Source organism: Diabrotica undecimpunctata, chromosome 2 (genome assembly GCF_040954645.1).
Source record: "Diabrotica undecimpunctata isolate CICGRU chromosome 2, icDiaUnde3, whole genome shotgun sequence".
Classification (NCBI taxonomy): domain Eukaryota; kingdom Metazoa; phylum Arthropoda; class Insecta; order Coleoptera; family Chrysomelidae; genus Diabrotica; species Diabrotica undecimpunctata.
In genome coordinates, this window is record NC_092804.1 from 42,633,258 (window position 1) to 42,652,810 (window position 19,553).

Below are 19,553 nucleotides of genomic sequence, written 5' to 3' on the forward strand. Positions count from 1 at the left end.
CACATATACGATACTTTAAACCTGGTATAGCATCCCCTGCTCCAGTAGTGTCTTCCCAACGTTCTTGTCTTCGATGAAACAACCATAAATCCAATTTATTTTCAGTATTTGATCAATTACTACATGATGAAACCTTTGTAGACGTAACTCTTGCTGTTGAAGGACAGTTGCTCAAAGCCCATAAAGTGGTATATTTACCGCTTCAGTTCACGCTTTCAAGCCCTGTTTATGAATCATCCTGATAAACATGATATTGTCGTATTCAAAGATGTCCCTTAAAATGATATGAAGTGTTTACTTGACTTCATGTATAGGAGTGAAGTTAGTATTGACCAAGGTAGACTTACAGCGTTTTTAAGAGCAGCCGAAAGTCTTAAAATAAAAGGGTTAACTAAACTAAATGAATAAAAATGTGATAGGACAGCTTCCTCTCTCATCCAAGAAAATTTACACAATTTGCCAAATTTACAAATATTGCAACAAACGAGAAGGTTTGGAAATAGTTTAAATATGTTAAGCAATGCGTTACTACAACCTAAAAGGAAAAGAGGCAGGCCTTTGAAACTTTCTGGATGTTCCAATGGACCACATGATTCAGGACAACGAAAAGATTCCAGTGCCTGGACCATCAAATGACCAGACAGCAAAATATAGTTATCAAGATCACGAAGACTTTTATCCTTCAGAACTGCTGTCCCAAAAATTACTAATACCGACAACAGAGTTGGCAGATAATGCTCTCTAGCACATGCCACACCTATGGCCTCAAATATAAACCAACTTCTCTTCTGTAATACTTTTAATATATCAATATAATATAAAAAATATATTATTTATTACAATAATAAGCCCCGTGCCCCAAACCTTACTACAAGAGAATCCAATTACATAGTTCTAACCTGAACATTCAGTCCCCAACAGTATTTTAAACGAATTCCAGTCACTATCTACCTTGGACTATCGAACAGCCCAGAGTCATTACAGCGTTAAGTATATACAATAAACATGAAAGTGGTCCCATTGTTTTTAAAGTCAAACTAATTCAATGGTAAATTAAACATGCAATGACTGGATTAAAATTTATAAAGATGCAGCCAAAGGTGAATTTGGAATGCATCCAAATGACTCTCTTCAATTTAAACTACCTCTAAATTCCAGCATCTATACTGCAGAACTATTTGGTTTGTGTAAAACTGTCAAACATGTAAATATTAAGAACGACCCTTGTTGTCTAGTCCTTTCCGACTCTCTCAGCGTAGTCAAAGCTATGCAAAATGTATATCAGAAACGTCCCATTGAGAAAATTATCAAGGCCGAACTAACGATAGCTCAAGAAAATTTCAGAAGAATCCACTTCCTGTGTATTCTATCTCATATAGGTATCGAAGGGAATGCACAAGCAGATACTAGTGTGCGTAACGCTATCACCAATTACGCATCAGAAACAGAGTATCGTGGTGTCGCTACCGATCTAAGAGTTTATTTTAAAAATAAGGTGTTAAGTGGGGGGAATCGGAAATGGAATGATTCTAGTTATAAAATCAGAAGTGACATTTTTTCATGGAAGTCCACTGCCAGGAGAAGAAGATCTCAAATTATTATTACACATCTACGACTTGGACACTGTAGGTATACTCACACCTATTTCTTCTCAAATAGTGAATCTCCAAAATCCGAAACATGCAACACAGTAGACAGTATAAAGCACTTTGATAGATTGTCGTAAATATGTAAATCACAAACATTTTTACAATTTTTCAAATATGAAAGCATTACTCGATAAAAATTTTGTTCGGGATAATTTATTATTTTACTTAAATGTATAAACTTGTTACACAAAATTGTACTTAAATTTGATTAACATTAATTTAAAATTTAAATTAAGTAAATAATTTTTACAAATATTTAATTGTTTACAAATTGTAATTAATTGTTACAATGATTGATTGTTACAAATGTTTAATTAAATATTGTTACAAATGTTGCAGGAACATCACTAAAAAAATTGGAGTGGATACGACTTTGTCTTTTCTAAATAAAAAAACAAACAAGTTAATTACCAGTAAATGACAGGTTTTTTAGTTTACTGGTTTATAGGTTTTGATTTTTTGCTTTATTCTGAAGAATATTAATATTCATTGTTAATAATATTTAATATGAAAATTAATAGAAACATTTACAATTTAGCAAAATACTTACAAAATCATCATGTTAAAATTTTAATAATTTTCTAGAAAAAATACCAGCATTATACTAAATTTTTTCAAAATTATCCCATTTTTTTGTTACTCGTATATCCAAGTTGGATTACGATAAATAGAAAATTTATTTTTTCGTTCTGTTTTAGTGATTGCCGAATGGAGAAAATTTATTGAATTGTTATTTTCCACTCGCTTTGCAAATTGTATGCAATTATTTAGCGAGTTAATATATTTTGCAAATTGTACAAACTGTCGATTTATTTCGGTGAAATAATTGATTTGACAGCAAAACAGTGTAAAGATTTATTTAATTATAAATTTTCTAATAATTTGAAACTGTAGTATTCAGTGTTTTTGTCTTTATTTATTAATAAGTGCTCATATTTACTTGGTATTACTATAAATAGTCTTTATTTTTGACTTTTCCCGTTGTAATTATAATTTCTCGTATTACGGGATTAGCTAAATTACTTATTTCTTTTTTGTACCTATAGTAGGTACGTCTCTTTATAGGTTTATAGAGTAATTTTTATTTTAATATTTGTTTCCTATTTCCGTTTCTTTGATTTCAAAACACGAAATTAAAAAAAAAAAGGAAAAAACAACTGGAATGAGGTGGCTGGAACATAGGAATATTTCTACAATCAAGATATACGGCATTAGATATAATGCATATCAGAAATGCCACAAGAAAATAGTTTCAGACTAATATTAAGTTTTAGGTGGCTAGATGATATAGAAAATAATCTCGGGATTTATATGATAAGATATTGACACCGAGCTTGTACGAGAATATCAAGGCAGAGACGATTGCAAGATGTTCAGAAGACCCGAATAGCCCGTAAAATTCTTATAACGAACCGTAGTCTGCTATGAGAATTTGACGGGATATCCGCATATCGTAGTGGCAATACGGTCCGCGTATCTTGTGGATAATATTCCTATACCTCTTTTGACCTTACCTTACCGGATGGTAATTTTCTCGAGGCTATCACTTCGAAAAACATGCCCAACGTTACTTGCGTTCTTAGTTTTTTCTTGGTGTTTACTTGTCTTAATATGGACTCCAATATTCTTCGAGAAATTAGACAACAGAAAATCTCTAGAAGCATTTTATATTTCCTCTTAAGAGGCCAGCATTTAGTACCATATAGAAAAGCTGCAAATAAAAGGTCGCGGCTAAGTCTAATAGTGGATGTAGAAATAAGTGTTTATTTTATAATATTTATACGGCCGTAATGTCTTGGGCAAGAGATGTTATTATTTCATTCGTTTTTAATTTAAACCATGTGGTTTTCAATTTTATTGTTTGTTTAAATAAAATAAAAGAGATTTCACCTTACTAACAATTCTTTGTAGCTTAAACAATGGAACAAACGGAATTAACTAGACAACGGCACTTAACTGTGACCGCGACGATTAGAAAGATTCTTCTCATGATTGTATAAATTTTTTTATTAATGGTCAACTAAAAATGGATAGTTTATTATCCTTTTCCAAATTATACCGTTTGCAGGTCACCGGTCTTTAATAAAAACCATGAAAAATTTGCCCAAGAAACAACGACGACGAAGAAGATCGAAAAGCCGAATACAGCACGAGGTTTTCAAGATAAAGAAGCCGTATAGCAACAGGAACGGACTTAAAAAATTAATAATAAGAGAACAGGAGAAGACGAATTACTCACATACTCCTATGTTCCGTTATATCCTGGAGCTAAATAAATATTAACTAAAACTGTGGAACGCTTCACGATTTTGCACATTCTATCTCTATCTATCTCTCTCTGTATAGTTCCAATTTTAGTAAATATAGGTACCGCCGAAGTGTGTGCAAATGAAAAACTTGGAACATTAAAAGAAATAGAAGGCAATACTGATATAAACAACCTATGAAACAACAACTATAAGGATCTACTATTTGGTGGAGCTAAAGAAGAAGATGAAACAAGTAAAAAAGCTCATTAAGAAACAGATATCGTGGTGGTCCGAAAAAATAAAAAGGCAAGTAAAAGTGAAGAAAAAAGCATGGAAATAATATCTGAAAGATAAATCAAACGAGAATTATAATAACTATACAAATGAATGAAAACAGGTAAAAATATTAGTAACAGCTGTAAAGAGCGATAATTGGGAAAAATCATGAGATAAAATGGAAGAAGATAGCAAAAGTAACCAAAAACTATTCTACAGAACTCTGAAAACAATAAAAATACAAAAAACATGAAATATACAACATTAAAGATAAAAATGTAGAATTAATAATAAAAATAAAACAAATACTAAGAAGATAAAAACAACACTTAGAAGAACTATTAGTGTATATAAACCAAAACGACATTAATGAAGAACAAAATAATATATTGTAAAAAATTCATTTGTTTGAAACATACAGTAAATACCTATTTGTTGTATATTCACGGACAAAATGGCTTAATAAATTATAAACAAAGTTTTTTCCAAACATATGCTATACTTTAGGTGATTTCTTTTGAGGTTTAATATTATAAGAGAATTTTGTTTTTTCTTTTAACATGTATGTAAGTAGTTTTTTTTCTAATAATTTTATATTCTATAATGCAAGACTATTATTATAAAATCAAATATAAAAATTTCAAAGTTAAAAAACTATGTTTGGTTAAAAAGTTAAGTTTAAGTTAAAAAGTTATGTTTTCAGCGTCTATTTTTTTCATTTTTCTGCTATATGAGCTCAGATGATCCAAAGTTATAAAGTTTAAAGTATTTTATAGTGGATTCAACGCAGAATTTGTATTATTTTGTTGGCAAAAGTTGTTTTAAAACGATAAATTATTTTCAGGATTTTCAGGCCGTATTCGGAAATAATATATGCCGACTCTTTCAAAGATAGTATAATATAGAATATCTAAATGTGCAATAGCACATTTTACACCAAAACTTATAAAAAATATATAAAAAATAAGAAGAAGAAGAACAATGTGGATTCAAAGCAAAGGATGAGTTTATGTGGATCATAACGCGTGGAAAATAAAAAAAAGCCTTCACCTACCATTTATAGACCTACAGAAGTATAACAGTATAACAATATACTGGCCGTAAACAGTGGAAAGAAAAAATATAAATAATTAAAGCTATTAAAAATGTATATATATAAATATATATATATATATATATATATATATATATACATATATATATATATATATATATATATATACATATATATATATATATATATATATATATATATATATATATATATAATTTTTCGCATTGCTTCTGTAGTGATCCTTTCCCAAGTTAACATGCTCCTTTACTAACTTAGCTGCACCGTACTGAAGACGACCAATAGTCAGAAATACGTATATACGGTTACCTTCTATCTTATACACATATTTTATTTACACAAAACAATCGATATGTGAATGAGGAAAGAAACTACTAATCTAATTTAGGATGGCGGGAATGAAGTAAAAGGATGTGACAGGGGTGACAACTAGAGATAGACAGGAAATCAAGAAGAGAATATCATTAACGTGAAGAGCAGTAAGCAGATTACATAGTATATGGTGACAAAAATATAAGTAAAGGAATACGGTAAACAAGGATTAAACACAGTGGAAGTGTATGTATGGAAGTGGATGTATGAAAAAATCATGCAGAATGTTCAAACGAGATAAAGTTAAAATAGACATATAAAAGAAATGTCCGAGTTCTAGTGGTTCAGTTATAGGGACGTAGCAAAACCAGAACTAAATGGTATGGACATGTAGTCAACACGAAGCAGAAGTGACTTCCGAGAATATGGTGGAATTAGAATTTTTAAATCCGCTGTTGTGACGCTATGAACTATAGACTAAACTTAATGAAGAAATTATTTAGACCATGGCCTACAAACAAGGAAAATGTCTCTTCTTTTGGTTTCATACAATATGCAGCGTGTAGACGATCATGGTAGTTGTTGAGTGCACAGTGATTATTGTGCCCCACCAGTTTCTTATGTTTCTGAACAAGGAATGTTGCTTGCGAGCCGGTTTTCTTCGATCTTCAGTTTTTAAGATAATATTTAATGACATATTAAAAAAATTTAAGAAAGCCTGTATTACCTAAACCATTGATTTTTTAAAGTAGTCTACTCTACAGATACATATACAGATAAATATATCGGTATATACAATATTGACACTGTAAATTTTTCTTTTTGTTATTTGATTTAAATACTTTCTATGTCAGATAACTTTATCCATAGAGCCTGCAGTTTTGATTGAACTGTGAACATAAATTAGTCTTTTATGTAGTCATATACTTTGATTTTTTTTGTTTTTACAGTTATTTTGTATTTAATTTCAATTATTCTCAGTATATGTAGCAGCTATTTAATGTTATTTTCATATTCTTCTGTATTATTTATTCATGAGCATGGTAAACTCTTCACATAAATATTTTAGTTGTATTTTGGTAAATTTCTGTTTTATAGTTAATGAATTATGTTTTCAACTTCAATTTGATTTATATCATCCATGTTAAATCCATTAAGTATGAGTCGACGCCGACGGTTCTACAAGTATTGTAGTCGATTTTTCAATTAAATGGCGAGGAGCAAAAAGAAAATTCCAAACAATAAAAATTTAGAGAATAGTTTCAAATAGTAGAACACAGAATTTAAAAAAATTTAAAATAAAAGTGAAAATAAAAAAAAAAGTTTTTAATGGATCATTTTGTTACGACTAAAACAATCTTTAATTTTAGTAGGCAGCTCTAACTCCATCATTTTGATAAAAAACTGTATGGGGATAAAAGTAAGTATATATAAACAATAAAGAAACAAAACACGCAGTATGAAATTTGCCTATGACATATCAAATACGGTTCCTAAAGAATTTATCTTTACGTTGTACCTCGTTGGAGTGTCTGAATTAAGTATCACCTAGCGAAACAGTCAAAAATACTGCTTTTTATATACATACTAATGGACCTATGGTCTAAACGATATAACGCACTTTAGCAAGTAAGCGTATATGATATTCCTATGATTTCAACTACTTTAAATTTATTAACGAACAGTTGTTCACATTGTAAAGATCTCGTAAAGATATAAACGAAAAGTGCGCTTAAACAGTAACATACTATTTAAAGAAAATGTCAAATAATGGAGTCATATAAAATAAAAAACCTTTGCAGCAGTAAGATAATATAGTAAATTTAAGTACCTTTAACAACTAGATCCAGACATAAAACTAAGAATCGCAATGACTAAAACCACTTTTCAGAAAATTAAGACATTTCTTTACAATAGCCATTTCAGTTTAGAATTAAGACAAAGAATGAATAAGTGTTATGTTTAAAGATACCTTGTACGACTTGCAAAAACTACGAAGAAGTACTAAGGAGATAATGGCGATTGCCAACGTCGGGTAATTCTAATCTGACACGTGAATAAGAAGAAATGTCTTAAGCATAATCATCATCATCATCATTGGTGCTACAGCCCTATAAAAGAGCCTCGACCTTCCCAAGTCTATTACGCCAGTCAGTTCTATCCATCGCCAACTGTTGCCAGTTTGCTGCGCCTATTTGTCTACCATCCTCATCTACACCATCCCTCCATCTGAGTTTTGGCATACCCCTACTTCTACTTCCCACAGGTTGCGACATAAGGATTCTTCTAGGAGGGTTGTTCTGCTGTGATCTTGCCAGATGTCCTGCCCATCTTAGTCTTCCTATTTTTATAAAGGATACTACGTCTTTACCACCAAATATATGTTTATATCTGTGATATATCTCCTTCTCCAAACACCATTTTCACAGATGCCACCGAATATTCTTCTCAGGATCCTTCGTTCAAATATAAGCAGGAGATTTTCATTTGGCTTGGAAATGGTCCATGTCTCCGACCGATATGTCAACACTGGTTGTATAAGGGTTTTGTATATGGTTATTTTCGTTTTTTGGCTTAAGTTTCTGCTTCTCATATGTCTAAGTCCAAAATAACATTTGTTTGCTAGGATTATTCTTCGCTTGATTTCTTCCGTCATGACGTTCTCCTTGGTGATCTGGGAGCCTAAGTATGTGAATTTGTCCACCACTTTAAAGGTAGAATTATCAACCGTGAATTGGTGGCCGATGTTTCTGGCTCTATTGTTGGGTGTTAATGCCATTATTTTAGTTTTATCTTCATTTACTTGTAGGCCCATATTTTTTGAGGCGTTTGACAAGGTGGTATACATTTCTTCTAGCTTGCGTGTTGTGCGGGCAACTAGGTCGACATCATCCGCATATGCCAAAATTTGGGGTGATTTGTTAAAAATGTTTCCTCTGTTTTCTATTTGGGCATCCATGACCGCCTTTTCCAGAGTTATGTTGAAAAGGAGACACGCCAGCGCATCCACCTGTCGCAGCCCAACATGCGTTTCAAATGCCAATAGTTTATGCCTTAAGCATAAACTATTCTGCAAATAGTTTTATTAAAATATAAAAATCAGAAAATATTATGTCACTCAGATTAAACCCAATTTCGACAAATCTCTTGAAGTGATCAGAAATAATAATTTATGGAAGGTTGTGCTCGAATCAAAAATGGATATATCTATAATTTACGTTTTACATTTAAATATTTAATTTTATTCACATTTTAGAAAATACTTTTTTGTTTTTAAATTGTCTATTTGTAAATTAGTATTTTGCAATGAAATAGGCATATAAGTTGCCGTCACAAAGAATAAGTTTGGAATAACAATCAGTTATCAGATATATATATATATATATATATATATATATATATATATACCAAAATAATAGTATTAAGAGGGTTACTCGAAATGTTAAATTGGTCAGTCTGAGATGGCTCACTGACCAGGTCAGGTCATGACCTTTTCGTTTTTCTCTGGATAGTCTCTATAAGTTTTTTCCACTCATCGTTGTTAATTTCTCCGTTTTAGTCCGATTTAGTCCGATTTAGTCGTATTATCCAGTTATTGTTCTTTTTCAACTATCGCTTGATCTCCATCTCCCTACTTTTTACAGGGCGATATTCGGGTGCTTATATTACTATGTTATTTTGGTCTTTACTTGACGTGTAATGTATTTTAACTTTTTCCTTTCGATTGTAGCATATATAATGACTTTTTTGTTCTTTTTTTATAGCCCTGTATTGGTTATTCTAATGTTTCATTATATCTTCTGGATCTCTCTTACATTTATTTACGAAAATTTGTAGCATTCTTGTAATTTTCTCTTGTTTTAAAGTTTCTGATCCTTAAAGTAACACGTATATTGTGCCTTTCTTATTTTCGTCTGTCTGTCCTTCTTGCACGCCTTTTTTCCATAATTGATCCACTTGAAATATTTAATAAAATAATAGTAAAATATTTCAATTTGCCCACTTTTTCAATTTCCTTTCCATTTATCTTTATTTTATTATTTTGTTGTTTATTGCTTTTTTAGGATTTATGGCAAAATCTACTCTTGTCATAGAGTATATTTAAAATGCTAGTCAAAGAAAAGCTTTGAATAATAAGGATTTTTTTCTTAATGCTGAAAAATAGGATGGTTATTATCCATCAATAAGGAGAGATATTATGGTTAAGATAACAATTTGAGAATCTCCGTTTAACATTTAATGGATTTTTATTACTAACACCACCGTTCCATATTACGTACGAAATATGGCTGGGAACTGGAGCCGGTTCTGAGCACGAAAAGACGCGGCGATACATGGGGCCGTAATCGAGGCGCGCCTCCAAGTCATGTTATACAACACAACACAACATAACGGTAACGGGGCTCGTAACTGTAATTTCACCGACAATCGACAAGGTGCTGGTAACCTAGTGGACGATGATGCCGTCGCTGCTGCTGCTGATGGGTGGTGATGGTGAGTCGAAGTACCGCTATTCCCGCAATATTCATTTCACATTTCACGTATATGTACGCACAAAGCCTTATTGGGAATGCACGATGCGATTGTTTTGGTTTGAGAACTCTTCCAGTGACTGCGTTATGATGAAGACAGAACTCGGATATAAGCCGGTCACTCTTCGCCGCGTTGAAAATATATTCACTGGTAGATACAGTAATGGAACAATATTTCTTAACACAATTACTTGAAAATAAATGGGAATTCTTACATTAAACTTGTATTTGAATTCATATCACATACCTAGAAACATGTTGTGATCAATTATTAGTATATTTTAATATTATTTCGAGGCTGTTATTTCGATTTTTAAGAATAATAATTAAGTAAATATATTTGTGGGTAAGATACAAATTTGACTGTAAATGAAAATGACGAATATATAAAGAATGTCAAATGAAATGAAGGGCATGAGGTGGAAAACTGATAGAGCATTATTAAAGATACTGGGTACTACAAACTGAAAAATGATTAATAAACAAGAACGAATGAAGGCAGACTATTAGAGAGGCAATGGAAATATTAAGACAATAATACCTTCTAAGGTGGACTTACAGTTGTTCGGACGCCACAAATAAACTATTGCGGTTTCCATTCTAAGAAAAGGTTATATTAGGCACACTCTTATGGCATTACAAATTCAGATACCAAATGCCTATTTCAAAACCCGATAAGAACTCCTCCTTCTTAGAGAATAATCATTCCACAATCCGACATATCCTTAAATATTTTTAGAAAACATGATACTCCCTACTTTTTAATAAAAAATTCCTTTACCAACAACAAATTTTCTAACTTCGAACACATATACACATACACTTTTAAAACGACTTCTGGAGTTGAGCCAGTTGTCGTTACTCCAAACAATACACTTGAATATAAACTACTATCCTTAACCAGCATACATACTGGCGAGTTACATGCCATTTATCAGGCTCTCACTTATATTAATTATTAATTCCAGTAATATATCCAATGCTCCTATAATTTCCGATTCCTTTAGATCCATCAAAACCGTTAACCAACTTTACACAATACATCCAATTGCTCTCCTAATTAAAAAAGGACTAACCGCCATACAATACAGCAACCATACTATACAATTTACATGGATTCCTACACATATTGGCCTTCAAGGAAATGAAGCAATGAATCGCATAGCCCAACATGCAAGAACCAGTAAAATCACTCGTAAAGTGCGTGAAGAAATGTAGTGCTACATGATTTAAAATCATTTAATAAAGTGCAGGTTGAAAATTTGTAACAAAACCAATGGGACAATTCAACTTGTCACTTGGACAAGTCCACTGTAAAACCGTGGAAATCAATCAAATTCCCAAGCTCATCAAGTTTTTGTTACTCGACTTCGTACATACTCGACCTACTCATGGGCATATAATTGTTTACATTAGTTCCTCTTTATGTGCCAACTGTAATGTTCTACGCAGTGTTAGGCATGTCCTTATAGAGTGTCCAAGATACCAGTTGTAGAGACGGCCGAAAGTAATTAAAATGATTATACATATAATCATAGTATAAAATAGTTTGGCAATGGTTGCAATATCTTCTTTACTACTATCTTCAAATTCTTTAAGTCCCTTGATACTTTTGTGCATCGGTACTGTGTACCGGATATTTTTGTTCAGCTTAAAATCTCTATAGATATTCCTATTATTTAAGTGACCTATCTTTAGCTATTTTGTTATATGGATCGTAGTTACTTAAAACTTGTTTTCTGGCATTCATTCTATTATCCACATAGTTCTAACCACCAACTAAATTTTGCTAATTTGGGACGTTACAGAAATGAAAATATCTAATTACGTCTTAGGATACAGCAAACCAGATGTAAACAAAGACATAAGCACCAACAAGAGGTATTTTTAAAATATATCTCGTATGCCTAGATCTGTTAGACTAAATATAGATGTAGGGGATATACTACAAATCTTTCTGATGATAGTTTTGATAGGTCTACCAAGCCAAATTTGGAATATTTAGCAAGCAACCAATGAAATTTAAATATTTTATGTTTTGGCACTGTAGAGGCAGAAGTATGAGAACTAACAATAAGAACAGCAAAAATGGCGGAATTTTCAAAATATACAATATGTCGAAACAAAATATATACTAATGCCCAATCTAGACCAAAAACAGCAGAAACCGCAAGGCTACTGGAAAGAAGAAAAATAAAAAAATAATGCACATACAAACATAACCAAACATTCACACCATGAAGGAGATATGTAGATGATGTGAACTTCATTTGGCATCACGAACCAGAAGCAGTGAACAAATTTTTGATTGACTTTAACTGAAGCATCAATCAAATTCACCATGGAGAAGGAAAACAACATACTTACTACCATTTCTAAATGTGTTAATCACAAAGAAACTCAAATCATTACATAAATAAAGGGAATCATCAAATCACTATATGATAGAGCACAAAACCTATGATCCGACGATAAAGGAATTTCAGGAAGAAAAAACTTCGTTTTAGTCCTTTCAGGAAGAAAAACGATTTTAACAAAAATGATTCTCTATTGTCATATATTGTCAAGGAAACAACAAAATACCTAAAACGATTAAGACATTCTCAGATAAAGGGATTTAAAGATAATAACACCATACCCAACAACACACAAATTGATCAAAGAACTACATTTATAAAATACCTTGTGAATACAATAATTTTTGTCTGGAAGAAACTTCAAGACCACTAAGTGTTAGGATAATTGAACATGAAGCATACATTAAAAATAGAGACTAACAGCTCACATATATGGAAACATACTTTAAATAATGAGCACATAGTGCAGGGAAAAGTTCCATTAATAGTCATGAAAGAAATGGACAATAAAAAAGAGGGAAAGAAGAAAAAGAGGAGAGGGGAGAAGAGAGAGGAGAAAAGAGAGAGAAAAGAAGCCCTGATCTTACTAAATGAAGAAAATTGGTGTAGCTAACACATCAATGGAATGTAGCAGGCTCTGCCTATCAATACTGAAAGAAGAAGTCAGTAATACGCATATACCAACATAACAAGTTAATAGCAGATTAGAGACAAATTATCTATAATTAATTACATAAGCAGAGAAAGATCAGAATTTGATATCAACCCGAAGGTACAACGTCTCTCAGAGTTTATCTTACAATATGGCTGACGCCCAGAAGATGGAGGCCAAGTCAGTCAACTGTCAAATTAGTATTAGCACTTACTAATTTATCAACATTTATGGGTTAAGTTATTAACAATTTTTATTTTAAAATTAACGATTTCCGGATTAGAAATCGATACATCAAAACAAATGTAAAATGTAATTCTCATTACAATCAATTGTGGTTTAATCACATATAAAACAAAATTTAACTGAAACATGCCACAAGAAAACAGTTTTAGAACTTCTAGAAGTAATAAAACTTTTGTTGAAATACAAATACGAAAAACACAAGCAAAAAGTCTTAAGGCATCAATATAGTGTAATTTGGAAAAAAGAAATAACAAAGAGAATAACATTTAATATATGATTAGACTAAATTGAAGAGAACATAATAAGAAGTAAACAAAACTGGTAAAAGCAGTAGAGATGGATGCAATAATTAATGCATTTCCAGAAGACATCAAATTAAAAAAGACCTTTTAAAACCGACACAAAAATGAAACAGTTAACGTAGTGTGGGCATATTCTATTCATCCTGGAAAAATTTGGAAAAGTTTGGAGTATCCAAACAAGACTGAGAGTGCAGCCGTTAGAAAGAAGAAAAAGAGAGACTCAAACTGGAATGGTAACAGTACTTTTTGTTATAGCATACAAAAAACATATGAAACATTCGTAATACAGAGTAGATCGTTTTAAAATCTCCTTTGCCTAAGTGCCCCCTTTCAGATGAGGATACTGTATCCGAGATACTGTATGCGAGATACAGAATTTTCGATGGCGACTGTATCGGATTCACGGGCATGCTCGTCAGTATGAAAATAGTAGCAGTGCAGTGCGGTTATATTTTTGGAGTATGGATGTAGAAGAGTATGTTATGCTGTGGTACATATTAAATAAAAAGAAAAAGAAACTGAAAAGACGACGTAATTTGTGGGTTCATCCTATTGTAGAATTAAGAGAAACCAAGGGAACGTATAACTATATTCAGAAAACACCGTCTTTCTTTCGTTGCTTATTCACAATTATTCGACAGAAAATCGCGCGTCTATGGAATGTGGTGCAAAAGTATTCGTGTCTGAAAGCGTTCATTTAACGTAATGTTTCTTCTGTATCTGGGATACGCATTCAGTCGTCGGCGACAGGAGGGTCTGAGATACTGAATTCGGTATCTCGCATACTGTATCCCTCGCGCGTCCCGTCTGAAAAGCTCCATTTGAGTCTATGTAATATCTGCGTCTCGGATACGCGTATCTCGGATACAGTATCCTCGTCTGAAAGGGGGCTAAGTAACAACACGAACATGGTTTTATGCCTAATGAAATATATGTGTAGGTGGATATATAGAGCCTTTGTATGAATATACAAATCTTCCAACAGAATATTTCACACTCACCTGTCATAGTATTCGGCGGCGAAGTTGATGGCGTAGGTCTTTGCGGAGCAGCAGCCGCCGTTGAGGTGGGCGTGACCTCGACACGTGTCTCGGAGGTCGACGCTGGTGCCGCCGCTGGTGCTGCTGCTGGAGGTGGAGGCGATGGTTCAGAGACGACGGCAGCCGCGACCGATGCATCCTCCACCTCCTGCAGCTCGATGGTGATGATCTCTTGGCCGGCCAGCTTCACTTTTTTAATTATTAACCCCGTAGAAGAAATTTTGTAGCCGTTATTTGAGACGGTTTAGAGGACAAATTTTCTGTGGTATGTATTATACCTGCACCTGATCGATTGAAAAATATAGGTAGTACCCATCTTTATTTATAATATTTATTTAGTTTCAAGATCGATTGTATAAAAACTTTTCATACACCTCAAAGATGTTTTCGACTTCTAGAAAAACTAAAGGTTATAAAAAATATAAAATAAGAAGAAAGCAAATAGTTATACTGCAACTAACATAAATGAATTCAAAAAAGGGGAGAATACTAAACTGAGACGGAACAGTGTAATGTTATAACTGGTGTTATAACATTATATATACAATTAACTGATGTTAATTCTTCTTAAACATATAATAAGAAAAGCCAGATCTAATTAGCGTCGGTAATAGTTACGAACCAATTCGAAAAAACAATATAAAATTCATATAATGTTCTAGCATATTCCTACACGAAATAAGTTGGGTATTCCGTTTTGTTCTTCAAATTCTCTCAGTGTAGTCAAAGTTATGCAAAATATCTAACCGAATTATTGTATAGGGAAAATGATCAGAGTTGAACTTTCTGCAGTCCAAGAAAATTCCAGAGAAGTTCACTTCATGTGGATACCACCTCGTATTTGGATTGAAGTGTCGCTTATGACAAATAAAGCAGGATTTTCTTTTTTTATATATAGGAATCGAAAGAGGATGTGTTCTAGGCTAAAAACTAATATTTATAGATGAAAAATCAACATCAGGTTTAGAAGTTAAAGGTTTAAATCAAGTTTAAAACGAGGTAAATTGTAGATGCTCCCATGGTAACCTTTTTTAATATAGTGAACTTAAGATATGTTTAGCTTGTGCTACAATAGATAAAATTAACTCTTTTTAATTAAATGTCAAAAATATTCCAGGAAAAAATAGACTTTAACATACTAAAGAATTTAAAAGCACTCATAACAAAATACTTTATAATTTAGTGCCTTGTACTGAATTTTAAAAAAATCCATACTCACAAAAAACACAAACCTACAACAACCTACGAACAAGTCTACAAAATCAGAAATTAAAAAAGTATTTATATTAAGATTCTAAGAAGTATAGTCTAGAAGCCAGGGGGTTGGGAAAGCACTTTTATGTCCTCTCGCTACTTTGACGTTTTTTTATGTTTTTTTGATGCATAGTGTTACTATAACTATTCGCACGAGTTCCAACTAAGCCCGTCCTAGCAAGGTCAACCAACTTTCGGTTGACCTACGTTAAAGCTAATCCAGTTTTTCTTTGAATCCATGAAATGAATCGAAGCTTCTACAGTGGATTCGATTTTTCGATAAATGTTTCTATGTTAATTTTTTGCCGAGATATTAACAATTGATTTGCACGCGGATTACGCGCCCGCATTATTAAAAGTCCCAAATCTTGGTTAACATACAAACATTTACCAATGCTCAAAATGTTCGTTTTGAGTTGTTCTATAAATTCCATTAGCCAGATTTTCAAAGTTTATAGCTTAATTTTGTTTCTTATAAACAAATTAATTCGCAACTTTTTAGTTAAATTTATAATGTTTAATTGGTGTCAAAGTTTTTTTAAAACTGAAACACTTACCTTTAAAATAAGGGTGTTTTTAAAGTTAATCGCAGATATAAAAGCTGAGTTATACTCGGAACCGCCCCATCGAATGCCTATTTTGCAATCGTTTTTCACGAAATTTGTAATAACTCCGGTTCTAACAATCGGATCAAAGGTTCACACCCAAACCAAGATCAAACACACGCCATTTTGTTAATTTTTTTCAAACGGAACAATTTTCATTTCGGTAAAATAAAATACCTCTAATAGTTTAGAAGATACAATCATTTAAACAATTAAATTATTATGAACAAATTATCTGACAAGTTTTCAGTCTAGTACTCTCGAAAAATCGAATCTGTAAGCACCAAAAAACATAAAACAAAGTCAAAGTACTGTACTAATACGAATGTAAAGATTTCTAGAACGACTAAACGACAACGAAGATCTACGAAATAACTACGAAAATACAGCAGTTTCTAGAGGAGGAATGAAGTAAAAAACTGCTGAATAGGTATTTGAAAAATTAGAGAAAACATTATAAAGAAATAGTAAAGAAAATTAAAATGACAATGAGGAGTTATATAGTCATTAACATCTTAATAAAAAGTACCACTACTACTTGTTGTCAAGTTCAAAATGTATGTTTCATATTATTAACTGCATTTGCTAACTTATGGTAAATTTTTTTATAATCAATAATGAAACAAATTTCTAATTATAAATAAAGATTCAGGCAATAATTATAAAAGAGAATATCCGATATCAACTATTTAAAAATGCAGACAAATGTTGTTTTTAAACGAAAAAAACTTTTACGTACATATAGCATGTTAATGAAAAACCTGAAATTCCTGAATTTTAATCAAACAAAACGGTATAACGGTGTAAACCATTAAGAGATGGCAATAATTACTGAAATTTTCGAGGTCAATGATGCAAATCTTAGGATTTCAAAAACATTTAATAAATTAATGTATGTATGCATCCTTTATTTTCAATTTTTTTTAATTATGTACACACATATAGTTCAGGCGGAATCTGTCGAAAACCAGACCATAATGGACATTTTCCAAAGGAGTCTATTTTTTTGCTGGAATTAATGCAGGATATATCTTGTATCAATAATCACAATATGCACCAGTCGCAAACCTTGTGCTTGATTTTTGTTTAACAAAATGTAAAAAAAAAAAATCGAAGGTTTTTGCGATTTTTGCGCTTATTTCGCCCATATTTTCGCCTAAAACTCGAGATATTACTCCTACAGAAAAATTATAGGAGGTAAAAGTTTGTTTTTTTTATTTTACATTATATTTAACTAGCTAGAAATTAAAAGGTTAATGTTTATTGTTTAAAAATTAGCAATAATTGGGAAAAAAGTGCAAAAATTGAGTTTCTCCCTTAACTTTGTTAGACTCATAACTTAACTTACAGCCGATTTCGATTATACATAACTTACAGCCTTCATATTTCGCCTAGAAAAACTTCATAATACAACTGCAACGTTTGCTAAATTTCGTTAGGATTAGTTTACTAGTTTTTGCATAATAATTTTGAAATTCAGGGTTCGCAAAAATATCGCAAATTGAAAAAGTATGCGGGCCCAAAATAGGCATTTTAAAGAGTCCAAAATTTTTTGCGAATAAAGAAAGATTTAAGCTTTTAAACGCATTTTGAAAAATTAAAATCGGTCAACAATGAGAGCAGACGAATTTTTTTAAAGTTATACACAATTTTTTGGCTTATAAATAAATAAAATTAGTCGAAAATTTTTTAAACGAATAAAGAGGTAATCAGATATGTGAGTTCTCACATCTAGATTCAGATTCAGGTAATTCAGAGAACATTCCTGAGCTGAGCTGCCTACGACATATTATGATATGTTTTTGAATCTGAAGTACCCATCAAAATCAAAGCAAGGGTGTTTAACCGGTGAGTCTTGTCAGTTTTCACCCACAAAGCCGAAACTCTTACCCTTACCAAAAAAAAAAAAACAGCCAGACAGTGAGGAATAATCCAAAGAAAAATGGCCAATAACGATTGGATTAACACTGAGAGACAGAGTAAGAAACGAAAGATACGTAGAAAGTTGAAGGTGGATGATGTTTTTGAATGCATTGTAATGTACTAAAAGGAGATGGGCGGGACATGTAGCACGATTGCGTAATGGGAAATGGACAAGAAAGATTTTAGAATGAGAAAATCTCAACAAAATGGGTTGCAACAGCACAAGATAGAAATATATGGAAAAACCTTAAGGACGCCTATCTTCGGCTGTCGACGCAAAAAAAGGATGTATGATAATGATTATGGTAATAGTTTAGCTCAAAAGTATTACTACAGACCCAAGGATTCAATAAATTTCTTTCAGTTCTTTTCTTTCTGTGTTAATTTCAGATCTTCTTTTTCCGACTTTATTAATTTTCTTCGGGCATGTTTTTTTTCTTTTGTAGCAGCCTCTTAGTAATTTTTTGGGAATCGTTCCTTTTTTTATTCTAGCTATATGACCAAGCCATGTAATCTTTGAATTTAAGCAACTATCGTTATTTTTTGTTGTCCATCTGTCAAATTTTCTACGATTTCTTGGCTCCGTTTATTATTATTTGCAGTACACCTACTTCAAAATTTTAATCCTTAATTGGGTTACGCGTCTTAAAGAACTGATAAAATATGGTCTCTAAAAAGAGCAAGAATTTAGAAAATCTATGCCCATAAGTAAAATAAAAAATTAGTCAGAATTAAAAAAATCGAATGATCGAGAGAAGCCAAAACATATTTACGAAGAAGGAAAAAAAAGGAATAAAGCTCCTGGAAGCGATGGAATCCTAGCAGAAATGCTGAAGGAAGGCGGAGAAGCCATCACATATTAAAAAATACACAAAAAGGGAGACGCCACAGATCTGAAAAATTACCGACCAATTTCACTTCTCTCACAACTTTACAAAACCTTGACAAAGATTATTACAAACAGGTTAACAATTAAATTTGACGGATATCAACCAGTAGCAGTTTCCAAAACTACATTTGCCATTTGGATCGCCAACCTTCGAAACGAGACGGCGCAATGAGAAGAAGATCAACCAGTAGAACA

General features: G+C 32.0%; 1 protein-coding gene across 2 annotated transcripts in view; it reads right to left on the reverse strand.

The window, feature by feature from the left end:
- Window positions 1–19,553, reverse strand: part of Hr3 (nuclear hormone receptor 3 ROR-beta) — a 451,432-nt gene that overhangs the window by 342,208 nt on the left and 89,671 nt on the right. Inside the window, exon 1 of one of the 2 annotated variants that reach the window (XM_072522735.1) lies at window positions 14,649–14,867. The exons of the other annotated variant lie outside the window; for it this stretch is intronic. Coding sequence (XP_072378836.1) covers window positions 14,649–14,655 — 7 coding nt within the window. The 5' untranslated portion in view covers window positions 14,656–14,867. Of the gene's footprint in view, window positions 1–14,648; window positions 14,868–19,553 lie in introns of those variants that run through there. 2 annotated transcript variants of the gene reach the window in all.